Source organism: Anneissia japonica, unplaced genomic scaffold (assembly GCF_011630105.1).
Source record: "Anneissia japonica isolate Jap-2015-1 unplaced genomic scaffold, ASM1163010v1 scaffold724_len3256291_cov202, whole genome shotgun sequence".
NCBI classification, from domain to species: Eukaryota; Metazoa; Echinodermata; class Crinoidea; order Comatulida; family Comatulidae; genus Anneissia; species Anneissia japonica.
In genome coordinates this window covers 271,476-296,338 of record NW_022744966.1, presented here as the reverse complement: position 1 = coordinate 296,338, position 24,863 = coordinate 271,476, and the positions used below count along the sequence as shown (strand labels likewise).

General features: G+C 34.8%; 1 protein-coding gene across 5 annotated transcripts in view; it reads right to left on the bottom strand.

Moving 5' to 3' along the window:
- Positions 1-257: 257 nt before the first annotated feature.
- LOC117119864 (nuclear pore complex protein Nup153-like) overlaps positions 258-24,863 on the bottom strand; it is a 41,380-nt gene continuing 16,774 nt past the window's right edge. Inside the window, exons 4-22 of one of the 5 annotated variants that reach the window (XM_033264845.1) lie at positions 23,284-23,411; positions 22,081-22,197; positions 20,289-20,471; positions 20,025-20,119; positions 19,040-19,190; positions 16,881-17,096; positions 16,004-16,211; positions 14,881-15,641; positions 13,046-13,120; positions 11,590-11,703; positions 11,402-11,491; positions 10,923-11,060; positions 9,167-9,329; positions 7,678-8,619; positions 7,085-7,276; positions 5,120-5,506; positions 4,777-4,996; positions 3,906-4,015; positions 258-3,614 (exon numbers count right to left, since the gene is read on the bottom strand). In XM_033264845.1, coding sequence (XP_033120736.1) covers positions 3,910-4,015; positions 4,777-4,996; positions 5,120-5,506; positions 7,085-7,276; positions 7,678-8,619; positions 9,167-9,329; positions 10,923-11,060; positions 11,402-11,491; positions 11,590-11,703; positions 13,046-13,120; positions 14,881-15,641; positions 16,004-16,211; positions 16,881-17,096; positions 19,040-19,190; positions 20,025-20,119; positions 20,289-20,471; positions 22,081-22,197; positions 23,284-23,411 — 4,286 coding nt within the window. In that variant the 3' untranslated portion in view covers positions 258-3,614; positions 3,906-3,909. The remainder of the gene's footprint in view (positions 3,615-3,905; positions 4,016-4,776; positions 4,997-5,119; positions 5,507-7,084; positions 7,277-7,677; positions 8,620-9,166; positions 9,330-10,922; positions 11,061-11,401; positions 11,492-11,589; positions 11,704-13,045; positions 13,121-14,880; positions 15,642-16,003; positions 16,212-16,880; positions 17,097-19,039; positions 19,191-20,024; positions 20,120-20,288; positions 20,472-22,080; positions 22,198-23,283; positions 23,412-24,863) is intronic. The other 4 variants (XM_033264846.1, XM_033264847.1, XM_033264848.1 and 1 more) reach the window with 4 other exon arrangements.

Below are 24,863 nucleotides of genomic sequence, written 5' to 3'. Positions count from 1 at the left end.
TTTTCCTTTACTTTTTCCCGCTAAAGTTCATTTCAGCAGTTTTACAACCAGACTAGCAGCTTTTGAGGAGTAGCCCCCAAACTTTGCCCTTGGATACCACCGGGGAATGTGGCCTTTGCCAGCCTCCGACTCCCATTATTGGAACTCTGCCCATGCTTCCCCATCATCCAGTGCCCCTTTTGGTGGCCTTGACAGTATATCTAGCTAAACGGATTATACAGTATTAATACAAAGACTGAAAAATGCACAAACAATTATTTCAGTTGTCTATATTTTGATATTTATTCACCAACCAAAACATATGAACATCCTCCTCCATTGAATGCAACTAAATAATGCTAAACTAAACTAGATTCGTGTCCCTTTCAATAACAGCACTGGATCATACATATACACCTTATGTAGCACCACATCAAAAAACACAGCGACTTCTGTTCTTCATACTCTTTTAAGTACCAAAAATTACAAAACTGGGCCCAATATTACAATACTCACGACCTAACCCTCATATGGGGCTTATTTTAATACACTAAAATATTACTATTTAAACTTTTTTGTTCCAACATTTTTTTTCCTCTCACTCACACACACAGAAGGCATCAGTTTTTTTTGACATGGTTTATACAATCATCATCTCATTTGCATATTAATTTGCTCATTTGCATGCATTTATAGACAAATAGCACATCTCACTTTTTATTTCCCACCGTCACTAAATTGGCTCAAATATTCTATATAGTAACATAAAAATAAAGTTTTTTTATACAATTTATTTCCTAACTTTTCTCTTCCCTAAACGATCATGAATAACTTTTTTCATTTTTTTTTTGACCAAAATTTGATTCAATGCCATTTCAAGGTGGGAAGGTCTAAATGTGAGATGTACTCTCTATTTAAGATTACACACTTTTATTAGCTATATACAAGGAAAACATAAAAAATGAAAATAAACGTTTACATAAGATACGGTCTCCGATGCTTTATATACAATTGCAGAAATGTATACTCCACATCTGGATAAACTGTTCCCTAACACTACGTTCACCGACGAAAGTATTGCATTTTAAGTAACTCATCTCTTGTCTTGTTTCTTTTTCCGTCACATTTTGTATGTTGGATTCATACTGGAAGCAAGCTATACAAATCAATAAACATCTATAAATTACATGAAAAACATAATTAACATCAAAATTGTTTGGCTTTACTGGTATTTGTGTAGTCGCGATGTTACAAGATAAAAATACTAAAAACAATTTCCATTCATATGAAAAAAAAAACTGCACCATTAGATTATCTTTAAACCTACAAATTCTGATTAAATTCATGTATTAATAAAACTTTTAATAGAACTGGCCTTTATAAATTTGTTGATTCGGTGTAAATTCTTGCAACATTAATTAAAATAACGCTACAGTATTTTTGGTGCCTTAGTTATTTAGTTTTGAAAAAGAAAACATGCTTATTAATTGTAAATTCTTGTTACTGATAATTCATTAAACAAGGTGTTCCTTGCTTGCTTGACAATTGATTTGAATATTTATAAATTTATCTAGTAAAGAAAAAAAATCAGTATTGAATTTGTACAGTAAAAATGCAAGTATTGCAGTACAGCAAATAGTAAACATTGGATGGTTCAAATGATCTATGAAAACACAGAATGAGAAAACCTAACATATCAGAAAACTGTACATACAAAACAGGACTTCAAAGAAAGATTTGTATTAATCATTTAAAATATTACATTCAACAATTTCAATGCAAATCAGTTTTTACTATCCAATTTTCTCTGGTTCCCAAACTACTTTGAATAGAACTTCAGAAAATACACACACGGCCTGAGCCAACCAGTATAATATTAGAACCACCCCAATCAGGAGAGAATCGTTCAATTTATGGAGGTAATTATTTGAAACATTTTTCTAACCTCATGATGTATATGTTTAACATAGTCTGCATTCTATTTGGCAATACATCTTAAGCATACACACTTAGATATAGGCAGGGATTTTTAAATAAAAGTAAAGAATGGTGTGTATTTTCAGAAGATCCAAGATAATAAACTGTATAAACAGAGCAAATATATACATACTCAGCATCGTTAACCAGATACCAACATAGTTAAAATATACAATTTTAAAAGGGGAAGGGAGATAGCTTAACAATGGCAGAATCTGTAAAACATGAATATTTGTACCCGTTTGTATCAACTGGAATACAGTAATCTTTTCTACATCCCAATTTGCCGACTTATATTGCAAATGATTCATTACTAAACGCCTCAAGTTATTGGTGGCTCTCTTTATACTTGTTTGTGTTTGTAACTAAGTAGTTTTCCCAAAACAAATACTGTTAAAAATAACCTTGCATGAAAAATAAAATCAAACTTTCCACCAGATCTTAACATAAAGCACACATAAATAGTGTGTTAAAATGCTGACAAGAGAGACCAATTTAACACTAGGGGTAAGGAATTTAAATTTTAACAGATTACAGCATAATTATTTCAAATTCATTAACTGAAATTGTAAACTTCCAAATAGCAATTGTAAACTAAATATAAAAAAGGAGGAAATAAATTCAGCACAAATTATTATGGGTAATAAAATACTTAAATACAAATTTCGGGTGAAATTCAAAGTAAATAGAGTTTGATACCAATATATAAACTTGTATCACAGTGTTATTACCATATTGACTCGGATTAAGCCCACATACTAAGTCCAATATCACACATGTTCCACTAATAGATATTGTAATGCTTTTAAAAACAGTATTTCACATTTCTCTTTGGAGAATTTTAAGTTGTTTTTTGGCTTAATTAGAAGATGGGTTGACACCAGAGTGGATTGTTTACCTAAAGGTTTGGTGCAGCGCTTATTTGAGGATTTACGGTAGACGTATCACTTAGTGAGGCTCATAAAAGCGGCTACCCATCACAACGGAAGTGTGAGCTTCTACTTGTCAGCATGGTTATAACACCAAAAGTAAAACTGAGTAGAAAGTCTACTGAACATTGTATGCCCAGCATTTCTGATGTTTGAAAATGAGTCTATATAAATATCATACATCACTGGCTATGCTAGCTAGATAATATAGTTTCCTGAAACCTCTACCGTATAAAATATCAGCAGCCAGATACTAGCGTAGTTCCTCATATTGTAGGCTGCTAATACACACTGAAGTTCATTGAGCATGACCTGCAAATAGTTTCTATACAAATATCGTACAACACTGGCCAGCATGATAGCCTGTGATTTAGTAGCCAAGCTTGTAGGCAGGTACACCAACTGTTAGCTAGGCTCGTAGACAGCAACATTTTCTGCTAGTTAGGGTTGTAGGCAGCTAAACTTAGTAGTGGTGTAGGTAGCTAGACTGGCTGTAGCTAGGTTTTGTAGGTTCCAAGTACAGCATCTATACTAGGTTGATTGTTCAACATTACTTTAAGGAGCTGGTTTAAGTTGGTAGCTAGATGATCGACGTTTGTCTGTTAGTAGGCAGGCGCCAGAAAAAAATCCACCAATATAGACCATGCGACCATCCACAATAGCTTGCCATATGCACATCACACAAAATCATATTCCAGAACAGTATAGATTCTTTATTTAATGTTTAAACTGAAAAAAGGAGAAAAAAAGTATTTTTATATATCTGAAGGCAAATAAATCATTAGCTCAATTAATAATAATAGTGTAAATGTTTTTATAATGTATTTATAATATCCATTCATCAAAATGCTTGCCACATCCAGACTGGAAAAAACTAAAGGACTACTCTACATTACTCAGGAAAGGGAGCTTTTTGATTGCTTTCACTCGCCCAAGCCGTTGTCCCTAATCAGTACAGCGCTATATAAATGACCAGATTGAGATTGAGACCCAAGAATGAAAGGTCAGTCCTCTACTTACCAGGTTACGTTTTTTTTATTCTTCTTTGGGCTTTCTTTATTATTCTCCTTCCTTGGGGGTTGCTTGACCCACTGACGACTGCATTAAATGGATTGTCATTTGACCCTGCACTATAACAAAAAAACCCCAAACAAATGTTAACAACTATCAGAAAGTATAAAAGCAAATATATTGTCAAACTAATGTGTTGTTTAACTGAAGCTATTCTCCAAATAGAATAAAAGATGATTAAATTTAATTGTTGATGGGAATTACTAACACTGCAGGTTTTTCAGAAAGTTAAGTAGGAAACAGATAATGAAATTTGTCAACACTAAATGGTTTATTTATCTGTAGGAGCGATTTGACGTAGAAGCAGTTTGGAGCAGCGATTGCAGTTCTGCTGCTCAATCTTAAGGGTCGGATGTTCAATCCCTCGCTGTGCATTTCGCTTGTGTCCTTACGCAAGGAGGCACCCAGGAGTACAAGTGGGTACCTTGTAGGCTCAAACAAAATATGCGCTAATTACAGCTGCAACATCCTCCAGGGAGCTAAGCATGTGTTCCATATGTGCTTGATCCAATATATACAAGTCTAAACATATTATCATTATTATTACTATTACATTATCTGCTCTCCTAAAAACATAAGTTAAAATAGTTACATGATTTAGTTTCTTTAGTTAATTTAAGCAGAGTGCAAAATCTTAGATAATGAACATAAGACAGCAATATACTGTATAAATACAAACATTTATAAAGTAAAGTTAAACATCTTTATAACTGAAACATGCACTGCCATTACTATGAAATTAAAAAGTGCATTGTGAAATAAAATAACATGAATAACATTCAGATTTCATTTCAATTCCACTTTTCCTAATTTTACTTACTTCGATTGGAAAGGCATACTGTCGTTTCCAGAGCTGCCAAAACTGCCAAAATTATTTGGCTGGACCGCTGGCGTTGAGCCAAAAGTGAAGCCACTACTGCTAGGGGGTGGTGCGGGTTCAGAATTCTTGGCTCCAAATTGGAAAACTGAAGAATTACTTTGCTGCCCAAACTGGAAGGAGGTATTACTATTACTATTTGAATTACTATTGAATTGGAACCCTAGAGAGACAGAGGGAAAAAAAAAACAATATTTGTCATAATACCAATAAAATATCTTTTATTAATATTTCAATGCAATGCCGTAACATTTCAATTCAGTCGACAAATTTGATTTAAACATACCACCAGGTCCATTGGTTTGTGGGGCTGTGCTACCAAATGCTGGTGCCAGTGTATTGTTTGTACCTGCGCCACCAAAAGACCCTAAATTACTACTTCCAACACCAAAGCCGCTTCCTCCAATCGTAGAATTATTCTGGCCACCAAAACGTGGTACCGGAGCAACCGGATTCACAGAAGCACCAAAATTTGGTGTTGATGATGTAACTCCAAACTTTGGTGCGGCCTCGCTGTTGAAGGATTTACTGGAGGCACTAAAGTTGAAGCCGCCGCCGCCACTGCTTCCGCTGCTGTTACTACCAGATCCAGAACTAAAATTAAAACCACTGCTGGAGGAATTGACGCTGTTGCCAATTCCTTGTGACGCTGAATTAGTCGCAGCACCAAACCCTGAAGGAGGAAAGGTTACAGTTGTTATACATGTGGAACTGTGGGTTAAGATGCTCCCTTACTAGGTTTCTTGAAATTTGTTTTTCATTAACCAGAACTCCAATCATCATTAGTGGAATTTGCTACAGAGCAGAGAGGTCCTTAAATAAGCCAAACCAGTGACATTTGTGAATGGCTCTGGAGAAACGAGCCGTTTGTAGGAAAAATTCAAAGTTGAGTACAGCAGAACCCCTCATTTACGTACGGGAATAATAATAATGAATGAATAATAAAGTTAAAAAGAAAATGTAGGTGTCAGTGTCTTATTTTTTGGGGAAAACAATGAAATGGCAGATGAAACACAGACATGAAGTATGATCGTCGTGTTGAATGTCGGTGTATTCAAAGCGCACTATGTATGTTTTGTATTGTAGTAGAGATCCCTGATAGTGTACAGCAAACCGACTGAGTGAATAAACTTTAGCACGTGCCTAACGATTAATTCTTGACACGCCGTGTGTGTTTTGTACATGAAATAGGAATTTTATTTTTGACAACAATGACATGATTTTACATTCGTAAAATCGAGAATTCCTAAAATCGGGGTTTGTAAATGAGGGGTTCTACTGTATTGAAAAACTGTTTTTAAAACAGTGTTTATTTGATGGACATTGGTTGAGTATTGAGAAACAGCTTTCAAAGATTCCAAAATCAATAGCTTAATACGAGGATTTGTATTTTTTTTTATAAGTTAAGTTTACTATACTTTTCAGTTAGATTAATGTATGATATTTTATAAAATGCAGAAACCTGAAAATGTTCATAATTCTGATTCTAGTTTTGCCAGAGCCAGTCACATTTTAAAATTAATTAAAACTTTATATGTGGCATTTCAAAAGTACATTTGGTTTACCATAAAAAAAAAAATTGCGAAAGAAAACAAAAATTACACCTCCAGACAAACTGTACAGGAGCCAAAATTATCTGTACTTTAATGTGCTCATTTTAAGTGATTTCCTAATGACAACATGACCATTAATAGTGAAAAGACTTATCATTCTCTTTACAACGACCTTGAACTAGTTTACCACACTAGTTTTAGCAATTAGAATAGCGCCACTCATGAACAAAAAGTGAGATTCTCTATTCCTATTGTACAGCATCTGCCTGACCAAGTATGCACAGCTCCTAAATGGAATATATCTCAGCTGAAAATGATTGATGTTTCTTGATTTAAAGGAAGTTTTATGTCAATTTATTGGTTTCCACATTTTCTTTCTTGGCTAATGTAACATTTTATATTATATATGAAGACTTTTTAATACAATTTTAAGTGTTTTTTTAGTTAAAAAATACTGTAATGACATCACCACCACAAATGAAGTTTCTAAAATCAAGACTTCGTAATTGGAAAGTTTGAATTGGAGAAGTTACTTAGTACTGTATAGATTTTTTTCAATTCAATTCAATTCAACAAAACATTTATTTTCTTCCACAAAAATACAAAATAGCAAATACAAAGAAGTACACAAGTACAAAAATTAGTCACACTTCTTAATCTATGAAGATGTTCTATTCAGAAAAATTGTTAGAATTTACCTCCAAATGCTGGTGGATTCGGATTACTATTTTGACCGAACTTGAACGTGGGCGGTTCTGCTGCAGGCTTGGCACCGAAAGTGAACATAGGTCGAGAGCTGGGATTGGTAGACTTTGCTGGCTCTTGCGTGTTCTTGTTGCTTGTGCTACCAAAATTAAACCCACCTACTTTTGCTGGCGGGCCTCCTGTACCTAAAAGAACACACTCAGTTTTAAAATAAACCATTACTTAAAGGAGCCATGAAACAATACAAGCATTCATCACACTTTAAGCAGGGTTTTCACTGTGCCTGATGGTCGTTGGCTGACACAATTCTATGGAGGACGCAGCACAATGGTGCACACGCAACACATCGTTTTTAATGACGATCCATTCCGGCATCGCACTGTCTAGCGCTCACAGGTTGGATTCGTCGTAAAATTAAGTGAATGCCTGGCTAAGAAGACAATACACAATGGATACTTTTGGTAGAACCATTTTGCCGAGAAAATGAAATTTTTATAGAATTTTTCAGCCCTCTTCTTACAACCTTCCAAAATAAAGTTTACTGAACACTAATAAATCTAAAAATAATAATACACAATGTATTTACCACAAGACTCCTTTGCTTGTCCTGAGAATACAAATGTTGAGGGAGTTTTCGTCTCTGTGGTTGTCGATGATGCTGCTCCGAACTGGAAAGTAACTCCAGAGGCAGGTTTATTTACATCAATATTGTTAAGCACAGCATTTCCAGCATGGACTAAAGTATTCGTGGAACCAAAGACAGACCCAGAATCTTTACTCTCCGTTACAGAAGAGTTTTTGGAACCAAATGAGAATCCTGTGCTGGCGGACCCTGTAGAAAGTTGGAATGCCGATGAAGAAGAAGATGAAGATGTTTCTTTCTTTAGGTTGTTTTCAGAGCCATTTCCCAATAGAGGTCCGTCACTATTTGTGAGAGCGTTTGTTTGACTGCTTTTAGCACCAAATACAAATGTAGTACTATCACTACTACTACTGTTAGTTTTTGCAGCAGTGGTAACTACATTTCCAAATCTAAATCCTCCACTCGACGATCCCTGACTCTCGCCAGTATTATTAAACATACTGTTCACTGGCTTCTCTGTCGAGTTTGTTGTCGAACTCTGTCCACCAAAGCTGAAGCCGCCAATGGTAGCTGCAGCTGTAGCCTTCTCAGAAGTTTGTCCAAAAGAAAATGTGCTGGAGTTTTGCGATTCCGGTTTTTCAGAGCTACTTGGCTTTCTGAATTGAAAAGTGGGTTTTTCAGAGATTTTCTGTTCTTGTTTAACCATATCGTTTGTCTTGGAGGAAGTTTCACTGATACTAATTGCACTACTTGTGTTCGTATTACTCACTGACAATGGTTTGCCAAACGTGAAGCCCCCACCGGTGGGGGGTTTTGATTGTTCACTACCACCAAAAGTGAAACCACCTGAAGATGGCGGAGCTGTGCCTCCAAATTTAAAAGTGGATGAAGACTTTTCGGTGGAAGATGACTGGTTTAAATTCCCTCCAAACTTAAAAACTGATGCTGAGAATAATTTTAAAAAAGTAAACAATTAGTATAGTATTTAAAGAATAAATGTTTTGCATCGTCCCACAATTATTTATATAATTTAGGTGATGAATAACCTCCAAAAATTTACAAGCATCATTACCAGGAATAATATATGATACAAAAGCCTTGTTCGCACTGGATTTAAAAAATGGTAAATTTAACCAGGGTAACTTTAACCAAAGTCATGGGTACATTTCACCATTGTTTGCACTTGGATTATTCACGCGGTTAGTTTTACCAGTTTTACCAAGATTTAACCTTTGTGTATAAAAAATATTATTGAGGCGCTAGTTTGTTAGTTTTTTAACCGTGTTGCACATTCGGATTTTTTTGGTCAATTTAGCCAGTGACTCGGTTAATTTGACCAAATTAAGTCCAGTGCGATAGGGGCTAACAAGACAAACTATATACAATTTACCAGATGATGAAGGTAACATTTTATATATATTTTTAAAATTTAACTTATGAAAATAAGGTTACACTCAACGTTAGGCTTCAAATAAAAAAATGTTTTCTTTACCAGGAGGAGCCTTGAGTAAGGGTTCACAGCCAGGCTGAACAGCCTCACATGCTGCGCATTTACTTGACGACTTCTGATTCTGTATCAGACATGTGTCGCAAGTCCATGATCCAGGTGCCGGTTTGAACTTGTCTCCAAAACCAATAATTGCCTTAGTTTCCGGCTGAAGAGGAGAGAAAGAGAGGTGTCAACAGTTACAGAAAATCCAAAACTTCTCATGGTTTTCAAATTAAAAATTTCCTTCTGTACATATCCTATACGAGGCTTGCCATCCCAAAAACCAGCACCAATGACCAGAAGCAAAAATGAAAATTTATTTTTTTAAATATATTCACATTCTTCACATTATAAGATGATAGGTCATTTACTGGTATTCATAAAATTGGGGTTGACCCTTATTTCTATATATTTGCACTGGTACTACTTACACTGGCATAAACTTGGCCTAGGCCTACAGTAGGCAGTTTCTAAGCATTCTGATCTCACTCTAGGCCTTACACAAATATGTTTTTAATCGGACGTTTTTACCTGCTTAAATACCTAGATTATGGAATTTACTACAACACAACTTCCATAGATACTTGTTTATTATATATATTAATTATTCAACAAAACAATCAAGCACTATGTTAACTTTTAAAGCTGAAAACGATGATTAAAAAGAAGTAAAATTTGTCGCATGCACATGTGTGAAGCCATAATAAACAGTGAATTTGAAGGCCTGTTAGAGGGCTTCCTTTACTTGAGAATTACATAGTACTGTATAGTATGGTGTGTTGTGTTGTATGTATGCTAATAACAGTTACAATTCGAGCAGATTTTTTTTTTTTTTTTCTTTGATTTTTGATTTTTCACTTCACATTTTATGATGTTATGACCTTAATTTTACGTTTGTTAAATCGGGATTCGTAATTGAAAGTTTCTACTGTATTACAGTTTCTCTGTAATAAAGTGTACAATACTGACACATTTATATGCTAATTACTGTTTAACAATCAGTGACACTACACTGGTTTCGGGATGGCAAGCCTTACATGTTGCAAAGACCAGCCAAACCAGTCACTCGTCGCAAATTGTGTTTCAGAGATAATGGCCAAAACATGCTGGGATGACACTTTTTTAAAGTCTAGTTCATTGCACTAAACTAACCTTTGTATAACAATACATCATGCTATGCTGTTATTTTCCTCATTTTTAATGTTAAAACAACAATTTTCAACAATTTGATGGTTCCTGTCTGAGAAATGCCCAAAATCATAAACTTTGAAGGTAATTTCTCAAATACTGTTCCTTAAACAGCTGTATACTTAAAACGCTTGTAACTTCATAAGGTAACGTCGGATTTAAAGGATTCTATTAACGTTTCATAGCTCTGGATTTTACTGTTTAACCCTGTATTAACAGCTAACAATTGATTTTGGTGACTGGTTTGGCTTGTCTTTGACACATATCATTGTTCATATATGGGTATATGACTTGTCCATATATATGGGTATATGACATGTCCTTACATGGGACAGATTGATGTCAGTCATTGACAGTGTGGACTGGTAGTAAAGTCCTTACAAACAATCAAATTATATTTGACAAAAGACTGCTGCATCCCTGTATACTGTATAGCCACGACATGCCTATATACAGTATCGTAATGATGTGATGTCATCATGACCATATTTGGGCATGCCGCAGGCTTTCGTCACATAAATTTTGATCCTGTAGATAGAGCTTTGCAGAGCAAGTTGAGGACATTAATTACCTTGCTTCCTGGTTTTGCAGAACCACATGCAACACATTTAACATCTTCAGATTTGTTTCGGATAAGGCATGTATTACAGGACCAGGTCTCTGATGGAGGGGCAAACTGCTCTTGTAACGTGATTGAACTTTGCTTATTCTACCAATACAATTAGATAAAAAAAAAAAAAAGATGTACATTTATTTGCAAGATATACAAGATCCATAAAGGGGTATGGCCAATGTTGCTATGCAAACACTGTTAAATATCAACTACTGTATGGTCTGCATCAACAATTCGTTCAGGCTGCCACCGACAATCAGCAAACACTGATGCGTCGTCTAACACTCGCGGAAGTGGAGTTTGATTCGTTGGCTGACGTTCGTAACGATTGTCGTACAACACAGCAAGTGCCCTACTTAAGATACATCAACAAGACCGAGAAATAAATAAAATGCCAAAATGCTAGAAATCGATATTAAAGACACCTTAATTCTTACCTTTGTTGATTTGATTTCATCTTTTGAAATAGTGTTACTGAGAAAATTTAACTTATTATTCTTCGATATTGCCATCTCTACATCAAGTTTCTGAAAGAGGAAATTAAAAAAAAATAAAAAAATGAATGCCTTATCATTATCCCAATAATACCATATATTTTAGCGAGAATCATAGTGATTCAACCTACTTGTATAATTTTTCTCTTGCTATCTTGAGTGTGTTGCCAGGCAAATAGCGACAGCTTACTTATGAATAACTGTACTGCCTTGGAGAAGAGAACGGTTGTTTCCGCACTTATCATCTACAACAGAGTATAGTAATACGTAAACATAATACAGACATTCAAATTATCCAAAATTACGTAATCCTGCATCCGAACCGAATTAATGCTTGACAATATTTTTTTAATTCAGAGAGTTCGAATTGGTTAAGATGTCATATTAATCTTAAGATTTCTAATTTAAGTGTTTTTGTTGAGAAAATATCATCAGTAATGACCTTGTTGTCACAAACTGCTAAAATATAGAGTTTGTTATTGGGTGGTTTAGCGTAGTACAATCAGATAATACAAGTTTTGAGTTTTAGTTAAAATCCTATTGTCCTTTGGAAAATTTGTTACTCAGATTACATACACAAAATGTAGAAATACTTCTTTTAGAGTTCCCATTAAAAGCATGGATTGTCCGCAGTATTTACTGATTTAAATAAAACGACATCACCACCACCAGAACATCACAATAATCAAAGAAAAAAAAATGTAAAGTGCAATTAATGTTAAAATGTATGCCTTATGTGATAAACATATTATAGGATATACACATACAATGAGTAGAAAATACAATATTAATTAATCAATAAATTAACTAAACAAGATTTGCTGTATAGAGTGGTTTTCAATAGTTTCTTTTTTAATTTCATTTCTGATGCAAGCTTGTTTGTACTAAATAAATGGTTTCATATTTGTGATTATTGTTCCATTTGTATAGTTAGAATTTTATATATTTTTACTTATAAAAGCTATATCAAATTTATAGAAGAGAGAAATAACAGATGGTTACCCCACAAAATAGAGAACAATAACCGAATCTAAATTAACTAATTCTAGTTTTATACCAATACTTTTTTATACCAATACTATTTTACTGGTGACTGAAACTTGTGTACTTTACAATATATTTAATATAGTTTTAAGTACTCAACTTAAAGTGATAGATTTATAAGCAAAAATGTATTTATTGGATTAGCTTTTAATATTATTTATCTGATTTATGTGAACATTTTACTTTTTAAGTAGATAGATTATTCTTAATATTTGTTAGAAAAATCTTTCCTTAACTATTGGTTCTTATTGTTATCATCATCAAATTATTGATGCCATTATTTGTATCATTATATTGTACCGTAAAATTTAAGGTGAAATGAAAATACAGTAGACAAAATTTTGTGTGAATCTTTTTCGTTGGTGTGAATCCCACGAAAGAGAGAAAAAAAGAATATATACATGATTTGATTTGATTTAAATTTATTTAGTTCCAATAAAATACAGTCATAAAAGATGCAAGAACAAGAGAAATATTAAAACAGATAAAAAAAAAGACTAAACAAACAGTAGAAACAAGTTGATTGACCTTCAATATACATACCTTCACATTCTTATCTTGTTTCATTATCTTCTTTATTCTTGCTAACGATGGCAGATCCAGTGTATTAGAACAAGTCTAAAAAGAAAACCCTAAATTATTATGTTCTGATGTTTTTTTTGTTTATTGATCATTTATGCTGGTACAAACAATGTGTTATAAATTATCTGTTCATTGTGTATTGTAATATATAAATTTAAAAAAAAAACAATGACCTCTGGAAAAAGTAATTATAGTGCATATTGCAATAAATTGTCATTATTAAAGAGATATGCTTTGCATTTTGTGCCTACTGACCTCGCAAGGACTATCGTCTCACTAGGTTGAGAGTAAATCTGGTTTTGAGAGTTTAAAGAAAGGAATTATGGGATACCCTTGCATCATAATAAGCTAAAGCAAAGAGTATAGAATTTCAAGAGGTCCAACTGTCAAGGTTTCCTTGAAACAGAATCCTATCTCAAGCAGACGTGCCAACCGTACAAGGCCAACAAGAGGAGTCTGAAACCTTGTTAGAGGAGTTTTGGCAATGTGAGGTGTATGGCTGTGTTCACACACACGGCGTAAGACTGGCGTGGCTTACGCCAGGCGTAAGCTAGTCCACGGATTAAAATTCCAAAGTGTTCACACAAACGGCGTTCGTTAAACTAGCAGTAATATAGGCCTATGTGGAGTGGAATAGTTTTCAGTTTTAAATAATGTACGGTACGTGTTAACAGTAGTAAAATTAACAGTGCATCATGAAAACTTTTAAATCTGTGAATTGTTCGAATTGAACTTATATGATTATTGTATTTTAAATGAACATTTTTCAGCTAGCATTGTTGATGTTGCATGTTTTAATAGACAGTCTAAATGGTTAAAATATCTTACAAAACACAATCAATAAATCATATACATTATAACTAAGTAAAATGCAATAGAAAAGGAACCCCTTTACCATTTCATTTATAGAGAGCACAGAAAAGAGACCAAAGTAGCTAATATATTGTACAATAATCGTGATTAGTCAATCTCTTGAAATGAGGTCAAATCATTCAAGCATCACTGGCGTTAGCTCAGTGGCGTTAGCTAATCTGGGGTCTGCAGGTAGCGTTAATAACGCCAAGGACGTGGCGTAGTGAGTGGCTTTAACAACGCCACTGTCTAGTTCACACACAAAGGCGTACGCTACACCAGGCTTAAGCCAGCCTTACGCCGTGTGTGTGAACATAGCCTATGTTAAATCAATTAATCAAAAAAAATTATTTAAATCCTAAGATATATACTAATGTGATCGGATTGTAAAATATAACCATGAGAGTTTTAAATTTCTCTCCATTTTGGTACTCGAGGTTTACTGAACTGTTGTTATGAAATCAGTAGACCATAGAGCGCTATATAGTTCAAAGCGCAACACTGACAGCAATTTGGCCAATGAAAACTGTTTTTCAAAATCAGTAAACAGTGGAGCGCGAATTACTTTTGTATACAGTTCAGAGTGCTGTTACAGGACGAAATTAACTGGTCTTGTTCTTATCTAATCAAAGGACTTTATTATCCAGAAATACATTATTTATTTCAGCCGTCCGAAATGCATAAAAAGCGTATTTTTTTTCTACCCAAAATCGGAGTGGTTGGCATGTCTGCAGTAGACGCATGCCAACCACTGGGAGCTTATTTTTGATAATGTAAGGACACCACAAAATAATGCAAGCAAGTCCCAACATGTTGATCAGTAGGTTAAATAATCACTAATTCAATGTTAGACGATCACTAGTTCTCTCAGTTAGTTCTATCTACTTTATCAATAATTCAAATTCATTTGAACAGTAAGTTTTTCTATCAACTACTTAACCTACCTGATCTGTAGAGGGTTTGCCTGAACTACAAGCTACACACTTGCTTACAGAGGGCTTATTGCTAATGAGACAAGTCGAACATGTCCAGTTATCTGCTGGGGGTTTCAAGTGACTAAGATCCATGTTGGAAGATATGGACACTGCAGGCTTTGCACTTCCTGGATTGCTTACTCCTAGGCTAGACGGCTGACTTTTTGTTGCCGGCTTAGCCGCTGTACATGCAACACATTTTATTGAATCCTCCTTATTCACTACAAGGCATACATCACAAGTCCATGAGCCTTTCTGTAGTTTAAATTGTTCTGCTAAGCTAATCTTGGGTTGGATAGAGTTTTGCGTAGGCGGCTTTGGGCCCGCACATGCTATACAAGTGTCCCTTTCGGGTTTGTTATTCAATAAACAAACATTACATTTCCATGAGCCTGGCACTGGCTTAAATTTATCTCCGAAGCCAATTTGAGGCGAACTAGTTTGATTCGGATTGCTACTCTGTAAATGTGCCGTACAAGTTTTACTGGAGGCCAGTGATTGTGGAACAATTGAGCTTGTCTGTACTGAATCTTGTTTAAGTTCAATACGGTTTGAACCATTGCTTGCCTTAGGTTTGGCCGCCATACAGGCAATGCATGTTTTTGCATCTGGCTTGTTATCAAGTAAACATGTAGAGCAATTCCATGTTCCTGGCTTTTTGAATTTATCTCCAAATCCAATTACTGTATTCTTGATATTTCCTGAACCATCGGTGCCTGTTTTCCCAGGAACTGAAAACATAAAATGTTAATTAGTTATAATGCACCTCATTTAAAAGCAAAATCAAGAAAATGACAAGAAAGAAAGTGTGAGAGCCGAGCTGTGAGAGCCGATGTTACTATGCAGCCATTTTTGTAAAATATTTGTAACAATAAGTAAACAACGGATTCAGGACTTTTCCTTAAAAAGAACTCAAAATATAAAGGGCACAATTACATGACTAATACTATGTGTATGCAAAAATTTCGACGAATTTGATGACGTCAGCATCGCAGACGCACATGCAAAGGCCATTGCAAACAAAATTGCCATTTGATAACAACAAAAAAAATCACAAAAATACAGAAGATATGATTAGAGAAACTTTACTTACCAATTCCTAAAAATTCTAGACAACTTCCCTTTTTTAATTCCTTTGCTGGTTTTAGGCCACCTCCGGTGCTTTCTTCCTCTTCCACATTTTTCGTCTCCTTTCTTTTTAATGTTGAGCTCGTTGGAGCTGAGAACAAGAACTGCATGGGCAACGTAGATGAAGATGTACTCAAAGTTGTGATTACCTTAGGGTCACTGAAAGTATATGTCTGCAAAAAGCACAAAGAAACACATTAAATATATTAGCATCTAGAGTAAAACACTGTCCAGACTATCAAATTGGATTTGACGAAAAACAAACGTGTGACATGACCAAATATTGTCATGATAACATCACATCATGACCATATATAGCAACATAATGCGTATATATGGACACACAACAGTTTTTTTTGTCAAAGAAAATTTGATAGTGGACAGCTTTGGGATCAAATAACAAATATTTACACATGTTGTTAGTCATTGCAATGGCACACTTCTATACATTAGTTTTTGTGTTGAAACCGGCTTTTCCATCAGCCAGGTGTATCTATGGCACGCTCAGAAGTTATCGGCAGAGAAAGTTCTTATTATTTACTTAACACGATAATTTCACACTTAACTGTCACCAGTGGCCATGTCTCTAGAAACAGTAACATGTTTACAGCACTGCAACACAAAATCCACCCCATTAAGCTGTCAACTCTATAAAAATGTTGTTTGACAAAGGCATATTGGCATGCCTAAATATGGTGATGATGACATCACATCATGACCATACATAGGCACATCATCACTACATATGGGCATACAACAGTTTATAGTCAATGAAAATTTGATAGCCGAACCAAAGCTTCGCATCTAAATAGCAAGGTAAAGTCAATAAAGCCATGGCTTACCTTTGCAGACACCGATTCCGAAGCAATAGGAGGCGCTGGTTTGGATATTGAAGGGCGGAAATTGAGCGGTACAGCTGGCTTTGACACAGTAGAGGGAGTAGATATGACTGGCTTGGGGCTTTTTGTCTTGGAGGAGGAAGGTGCTATTAAGTTGAAAGAAGGCATTTTGCCTTTAGGTAGTGGCAAAGGCATGTTAGGTAAATCTAGTTCTTCCAACTGTAAAAAAAAACCAAAAAAAATCACAATATATTTATGTTATAACGAAAAAATGTTGAAATAATTGTTTTCAACCATTATTAAGTTAAACATTTTCATTAGCAGGGATTAATTTCGCCAGTATCGCTTTGCAAATTGCTACACAAAATAAAAGAACTGCTACGCAATTACAGAAGTGAATCGTGTAAGTTTGCGATACAATTTTACTAATTTTAATAGCAAAAGAAACATTGTAAAAGTGACTGGAAATATTTTCTTTAAAAAACGGAGCTTTTGAGTCAATCCCTAGACTAGTATGCTGTTACTATACTGTGGACATGCATTAGACAAGTACTACAAACAGCATGCAGCAGTGAGTTTGAATTAAGAAAATCCCTTAATCATTAACCAACAGAACGTGACATGCATGTTTACCATCTCTCTTACAAGTCGACCGCTCAGGTAGTGAAACATTTGTAGGGCCTGTACTACCTTAAATTCATGTTATTTTCACATCATATTCTTCAAAAATCCTCCAACATTTATATTTAATAATAAATGAGGCAGCTGTTTCTGCTGAATAACGCCAAAAACATGTGTTTTATATGAACGGTTAAATTCCTGCTGAACGCGTTTCTAGTGAAAAGTGCAACTAATAAAAACATGATAATGCAAGCATTGGCAGGTGGGCGGAGCTTAAATGACGAGCTGACCTTACTTCCTGCGAGCTAGAGCGCTTGCTGCGAAAGAATTAAACAACCCCCCCCCCTGCGAAAGTATTAAAGAAAGTATGATATGATCTTCAAGCATATCATCCTATTGGTTTAATTTTTTTCTTCGCCCCGAATTTCCTGCGGACAAGCAAACAAACCAACGAAGAGGTCAATTTGGGTCACCGACGAGTCTTGAAAAACACAGTATTGTATTGCAGCTAAAAAGTCTACCACAAAACATGTTTTTCTGAACGCGAACTCTATAACGAATGCGTGTAAAAACATGCATTTTTTGAACGCATTCCTAACCGTATTTTTGTTTTGTGGCCAATTTCTACTGGGGAAAAAACACAGTTTTTTAAATAACCATTTAAAAACGCGTTTTTTTTGCTCAGCAGAAACAGGCCCTTAGATATGGCCGCCATACAGGCAATGCATGTTTTTGCATTTGGCTTGTCATCAATCAAACTATGTATAGCAATTCCATGTTCCTAGCTCTCTTTTAAATTTCAGACAGCCCCTTTCAGACAGAGCTGCAATACCGCAATATTGCGGTAAGCACGCCAGCATGGGTTTCTGTCTGAAAGGTTGATACGCCAATATGTCAGCTTACTTTAGGCCACCATGCACCTTAATAATATTGCCGCAAAATTGCGGTAACGGTTGCTGGCTTGCTGTCCGAAAGCGTCTACTCGATATTGCGGCAATCAAGCAGACGAGTGCATTTATGCATAAAAGGTTAAAGTTGAAAACAACTGTGCGTTATTGTACAGTACTTAAACCGCCAATATTACGCCATTCTATAGGACCCTTTCAGACACAAAGCGCAAGATTACCGCAATATTGAGGTAACAAAGGCGCTGTGTGAAAGGGTACAGGCCAGTTATTATGCCGGCATGCTTATTGCAATATTGCGGCAACGTCTATCTGAAAGGGGCTTTATAGTGAGTGAATGGGTAAGTGGCTTAACCTTTTAAATGTTTTCGGTAACTTTTGTATGTTGTTTTTGTAATTGCACATAGTATTACAACATTGACCCAACATTGCTTCACACATTTGATGTACCATCCAGCATCCTCCCACTCAGGAATGGTACATATTACGGTGTATGACATTTATCGCCAACCAGAAAAATGTATTATCCTTCTCTTTTTTGGGGGGGGCGGGGGAGAGAGGGTGTGGTGCCGAGGAGTTTCCTTCAAAAAGGGGACACCACACACACTGAAAAGGAGCCACCTGTGGAAGGCTTACCATTTCATTTTCATCATCATCTTTGTTGGAGAAGTGTACCGCAGACTTCTTCTTAGATTTCATTTTTCCCCCTCCTCCAAATCCTGTATTCGGAACACTGGAGACTAAAGTAGTTGGTGGTGTAGCAGGTATACTATTGGGAACACCATATCTGAAAGAGCAATCAGGTAAAGTGAAAAATTGTCAATCGTGGCTAACAAAAACTACATGACTCTCTACAGTTGAGGTAGAGATGTACTTTGACAACTCTCTTAAGGTAAAATCAGACAGCAACGTGATTTGTTGTCGCATTGGATCTGTGCGAGTAAAACTCAGACGCGATGGTTTACGTAGGCGGCAGTCGTGTCGTGGAATATTAAACATGTTTAATATATCTCACGACGGCTTAAGAATGTCCCCAATGAATTGCGTCAAGCTGCGTCGTACGACGCGGTCAGAGTTGGCCTTCAATCTATCGATTCTGAGGCTTGAGGGAAATCACTTTAATAGTGTTAAAATAACGCTATTTTGATTGCCAATCCAAAATATTGTTGTTTAAAAGCACATTTAGGACCAACTTAAGCCATAAAAACTCTCCCCATTAACCCTAACAGCGATTTTTTTTATTCCGGGCTGTCGACCGAGGCTTCGTTGTTGCCTTGGTTCGGACCCCTCTGTCGGACACGTCGGACCCCTTGTCGGCAAATTTCTGGCGCCACCGCTGATTGTAGGGTGAAATGCAACACAATTATTAGTATTTTTGCTGTACACTGTTTTAGGACTGTGTTGTAATACTAATACGTTTACACCGTCGTCATTTATTATAAATTACAGGTCTCCCTCCAATTACAGACCACTTTTGGGACAGCGGTTTAGGACAGAAAAGTGGTCTTTCATTGGAGATGATGATCTTTCATTCGAGGGGTCATAATTAGAGGGAGACCTGTAGCTATAAGTAACTCGAAAGCTAAACTGCGAACATAAAGCAATTATTAATCTTACTTACGGTGTTCTAACTTTTGGTTCTGTGTGTGTGGTTGGTACTGGACGCGGTGCAACAGGTGGCCCGGGTCTGAGGGCAGTTCTTGCACGTTTAGGTGGCTATAATAAATATTACAAAACTGGTGTTACTATCACATTAGGAGGTTATTTAATTAATGAATTCAATAAAAGCATTTTATAAAACCCTATTTATAATAACAATAGTTGACTAATAAACACAGAATTCGAAATTCAATTTATATTCTCTTTAATTTTAATCTCAACTCACATTAAAGACAAGTGGAGAAGCTGTGGGTGAAAGAGGGATCTTCTTGGCATCTGTCAGTGGTGTTGACATCTTCTCTAATGTTTCCAGTATTTGTTTTGCAGCTGCACTCGTTACACCGAAGCTGGAGTTCATTGCATTACTAGCCTGCTTTGGTTTCAATCGCCTTCTGATTGGATGATACACCTATACAGAATGTTATTGATCAAAATAATCATTGAAATTGATATCATTACTTAGTCATAGCAATAAACAATATGGTTCTTAATGTCATAATGACAGTCTGTGGTGAATTTTGAGACCTCAAAATTCATTAATATATTTAAATATTTTGCTAATAACCATTAATGTAATGTGCACTTTAGGCCAGAGTTTTTTTTATACCTTGTTTTGCGAACTTATTTTTTTTAAGATCGTCAATGGAAAAAAATAAAAAAATATTTTGTTTTATTTAGCAAATAATGTTGCCAATGAAAGGGAGGGGAAAATAAAAATAAAGTTTATTGGTGAATGTAAACAGCTGTCTCTTATACACATCTTACAGTACTTAAACCGCCAATATTACGCCATTCTATAGGACCCTTTCAGACACAAAGCGCAAGATTACCGCAATATTGAGGTAACAAAGGCGCTGTGTGAAAGGGTACAGGCCAGTTATCTGTGTAAATTGTTTGCGTGCATTTCTTTAGGTCTGATTATGTTTTTCCAAGCACATATTCCTCGTTGGGCAATGCCACTTGCTGGTCGGCAGTCTAGTTGTAAACAGAACAGGTCGAGCCCCCAAAACCCTGCCTGCTCGCCAATTGGTCCATTTTCATTGGGTGTTTTGCACTAGACATGTGCTTCGGCTGTGATGACGTCAGATCGCCCAAAGTTTCTTATTTCAAGGCAGCAGCAGGCTTAATAAAGGTAAAGATAAACTTTTTTCGTGAGGCGGCTGCGCTAATTGGCCAAAAATAAAATTTTATTTTTATTCAAAATCATCATTATTGGCGGGTGGCACGTTTGCTATAAACAAGGTATAAAAAACAATCACGCCTTAGCCACAATAAATCCCAATTTGAGCACACAATATCTTTATTTTGTATGTTCTGTCTAATGAAATAAATTGTTTGTCTGCTGGAATTTGATAACGCTCTTCTTCCTTTAACCAAGTCTGATCAAACATTGTGAGACTGACAGACAAAATTCTAAAGTCCTATTCAGACTATCAACTTTTATTAGACAGAAACAAGTGACATGCCTAAATATGGTCATGATGACATCTCATCATGACCATACATAGGCACATCATGACTATATATGGGCATACAATAGTTTTTTTTTTGTCAAAGGAAATATGATAGTGTGGGAAGAGCTGTAAATTGGATAATGTTGTTCTTCCTTTGACCAAGTCTGATCAAACATTGTGCAGACTGACAAAGTTCTTCCCACACTATCACATTTCCTTTGACAAAAAATGGTATGACCATATATAGTTATCATGTGCCTATATATGTGAAGTCAGCATGACCATATATAGGCATGTCACGTGTTTTTGAAAATGTCTGATAAAATCTAACAATGTGGACAGTGCTTTAGTGTTGATGTTTGCCCAGTTTCATTAAATGGGACTAGATGACAAAATTAATTTAATCAGTGAAAAAATTCAGGCAATGAAAGTGATTGTTCACTTTTTTGTAAGAATTGGGAGATAAATTCTCAATCGTGACAAAATATAATTTAGATGACTGACAGCAATCGTAAGTCCAATCTAGCAGTCAGTCGTTCTTAATACCTACATTCGATTACATACCTGATAGGGTGAATTGATTTTACTGGACGTTGCTGGACGTTGAGCAGATGCCCCGCCGTATGTAGTCCTTCCGGGGTAGAAAGGTGAAGCAAATGGCCCGGCTGGACTCTCGCGACCCTGTTTGCAAAAGTAAGTCAGTGGAAAATTTAAACAACTATCGGGTAACAGTATCAGTCCTTGGGGACTTCTGTACTAATGTATTATTAAAAAGAGTTCATATCCCTCAACGCCACATAAACAATACATCATTTAATAATTATACAATACTTTATTTTTCGCTCAAATGTAAATAATATATGTATTAATATCATCATGTTACATTACATGACATTGCATATTTTATTATTCTTTTGATTCAAGCAATGTTAGAATAGTTAATTCATATTTGAAATATTTTTATATTGCATTGTACTGAGTTGCAATCAATGAAATTTTAGATGTTTTGATTAAAGATGTATTGTCCCATGCTAAATACCAAAAAAAATCATAAAAATATTTTTTTTTAAATTAACTTGCCCATTTTGAAGTAACATAAGTTATCAACTTGAACATAGAAATTAGTGCATTTAAAAAATGTCTACCCACACTTTACAGCGAAAAATGATAGAAACACTTCCAGTCACTGAATTTTTTTTATTATAATTTTTTAGGTTAAAAATCAGGGTGCACATTTTTTAAATTCAATAATTTATATGCACAAGTTAATAAATTGTATACTACTGCAATATGAGCAAGTTTATTTTAAAATTATTTCTTATGATTTTTTGACATTAGCAAGGGATATACATCTTTAAGTGTAGTAATTTTACAATTCGATATTTTTTTTTATCAATTATTTATATTTTGCTCATTCTTAATGTAGTTTTTAGATTTTGTATATGTTTTATAAATTATTTACATAAGGCTGTAAATGCAATAATTTCCACATTTGCTGCCATGTGTATAACTTTTGTTATTCAAAAAATAAAAAAATTAAATAATAATGTTTATCTTTTGATTAATTGACATTTGGAATAAAAAAATCACGTTCATTCAGTATTGCCCCACCCCCTATAATCACAACAAATTGGTTATATTTTTATTTGATTACCATTGCAGGAGTTATATAGAATTTACCGTATAATTTTCAACAATTTCAAAACATTGTTATGCATGAAACAAGGTGAAATGGTGTTAAATCTATGTTACATTATTTCCACTTACAGATATCGGAGACCCAAAATAACTAGAGTTAAAAGCAGGTTTCTGCAGGTTTCTTCCAGCAGGCTGGGGTCTTGAGGCTAATCTTGGAGTATTTGTAGTATTTATCCATGGTTTTGCAGATGTTCTCTCTAAATTGAGAAAACAAAAAGTTGAGATATAAAATAAAAAAATCAACAGAAAATGATAATGTAAAAGTTAATAATTATGGCAATTTATTACTCACATTAACAAGTCAAGTCAAGTCAATGAATTTGTATTGTAGTGCAGTATAATGCAACCATACAATAATAAAAAGATAAACAATTAAAAAAAAAAAATGAAATAATTAAAATAATTTTGAAGAGCCTGAATAACATAATATATAGCAACTATCCTAAGTATATGGACCTAAAGAGCTTTAATTATATGTATTACCGTTATGCACATAAAATGAACATGTGCTATTGCAAATATATTATTAGCTAATTTGAATATTCTACTCTTAGCGACACACGTCAAATGTCAATGAGTCTTGTGCAAGGCAATTGTCATCGACTCGGGGCAGAGGATCCCATTATCAATAATTCAATCTATTCATTAGTAGTCTACCGATGGTGAATGTTAATCCAGATGCAAGCAGTGTGTAAGCCAGTGTGATAACTGATTTACTGGGCTTTAGCAGGTTCTATAATGCCAGACTGTGTTTACTATATGTGGCAAAGACAAGCCAAACCAGTCACTCAGCCATTTTACTTTTATTAGCATCAAGGACTAACAACATTATTTCAAGTAAACAATGTTTGTACAAATTGATCAATAAATTATCTTTTTTTGTTGGTCTTGCTTAGATCTATTTCCAATGGGAATTTCAAAAAACTAAATCAAATCATTGATTGATTGACTGAACACTACAACAAAATTACATTACATTACTCTAAAGGAAATAAAACTGCTCACATTTATTGATAGTTACTGTCCAACTCTACATTTAAATTTAAATGTTCAATTGTAATTCTGAACAATTTTAGACATTTAAGTTCCATAAGTGCCAAACATCCTTGCATGAATAGACAGCCTAATAGATGACATTGCTAGCTAACTTATCGACAAAGTGAGAACGCAGATAAAACTCTAAAATTCTTCAAAATTAATGAATAAAATATTTACAATGCACTGTCTAGTGTTAATATTGACAGGCGTTAAACGCCTACTTAATTTTAAAAAATGTAAATGTTCAATGCTCTTTAATTGATATTTATTTTTATAGGCTTTGAAGGTATGTATTTATACTCAAATTACATTACAAGCATACATTGTACACAGGCCAAAAAAGCAGTAAGCCCTAATGCACACCTATTACAAATATAATATTCACTTATGTTCCAAGGCAACATTAAATATTGACAAAGTAAATGAGGGTGCAATTTATTTACCTTAGCTAATACCAGTAGGTATCACAACGGACATACACTACATAACCACAAAACTGATAACAGTGTACAGATTTCACAAATTGCACAGATTTTGTTTGATAAATTTTCGAAATAAAAAATTATCTTATGTCTATTATGTCAACGTATACGACTCTACTTTGTGCATTA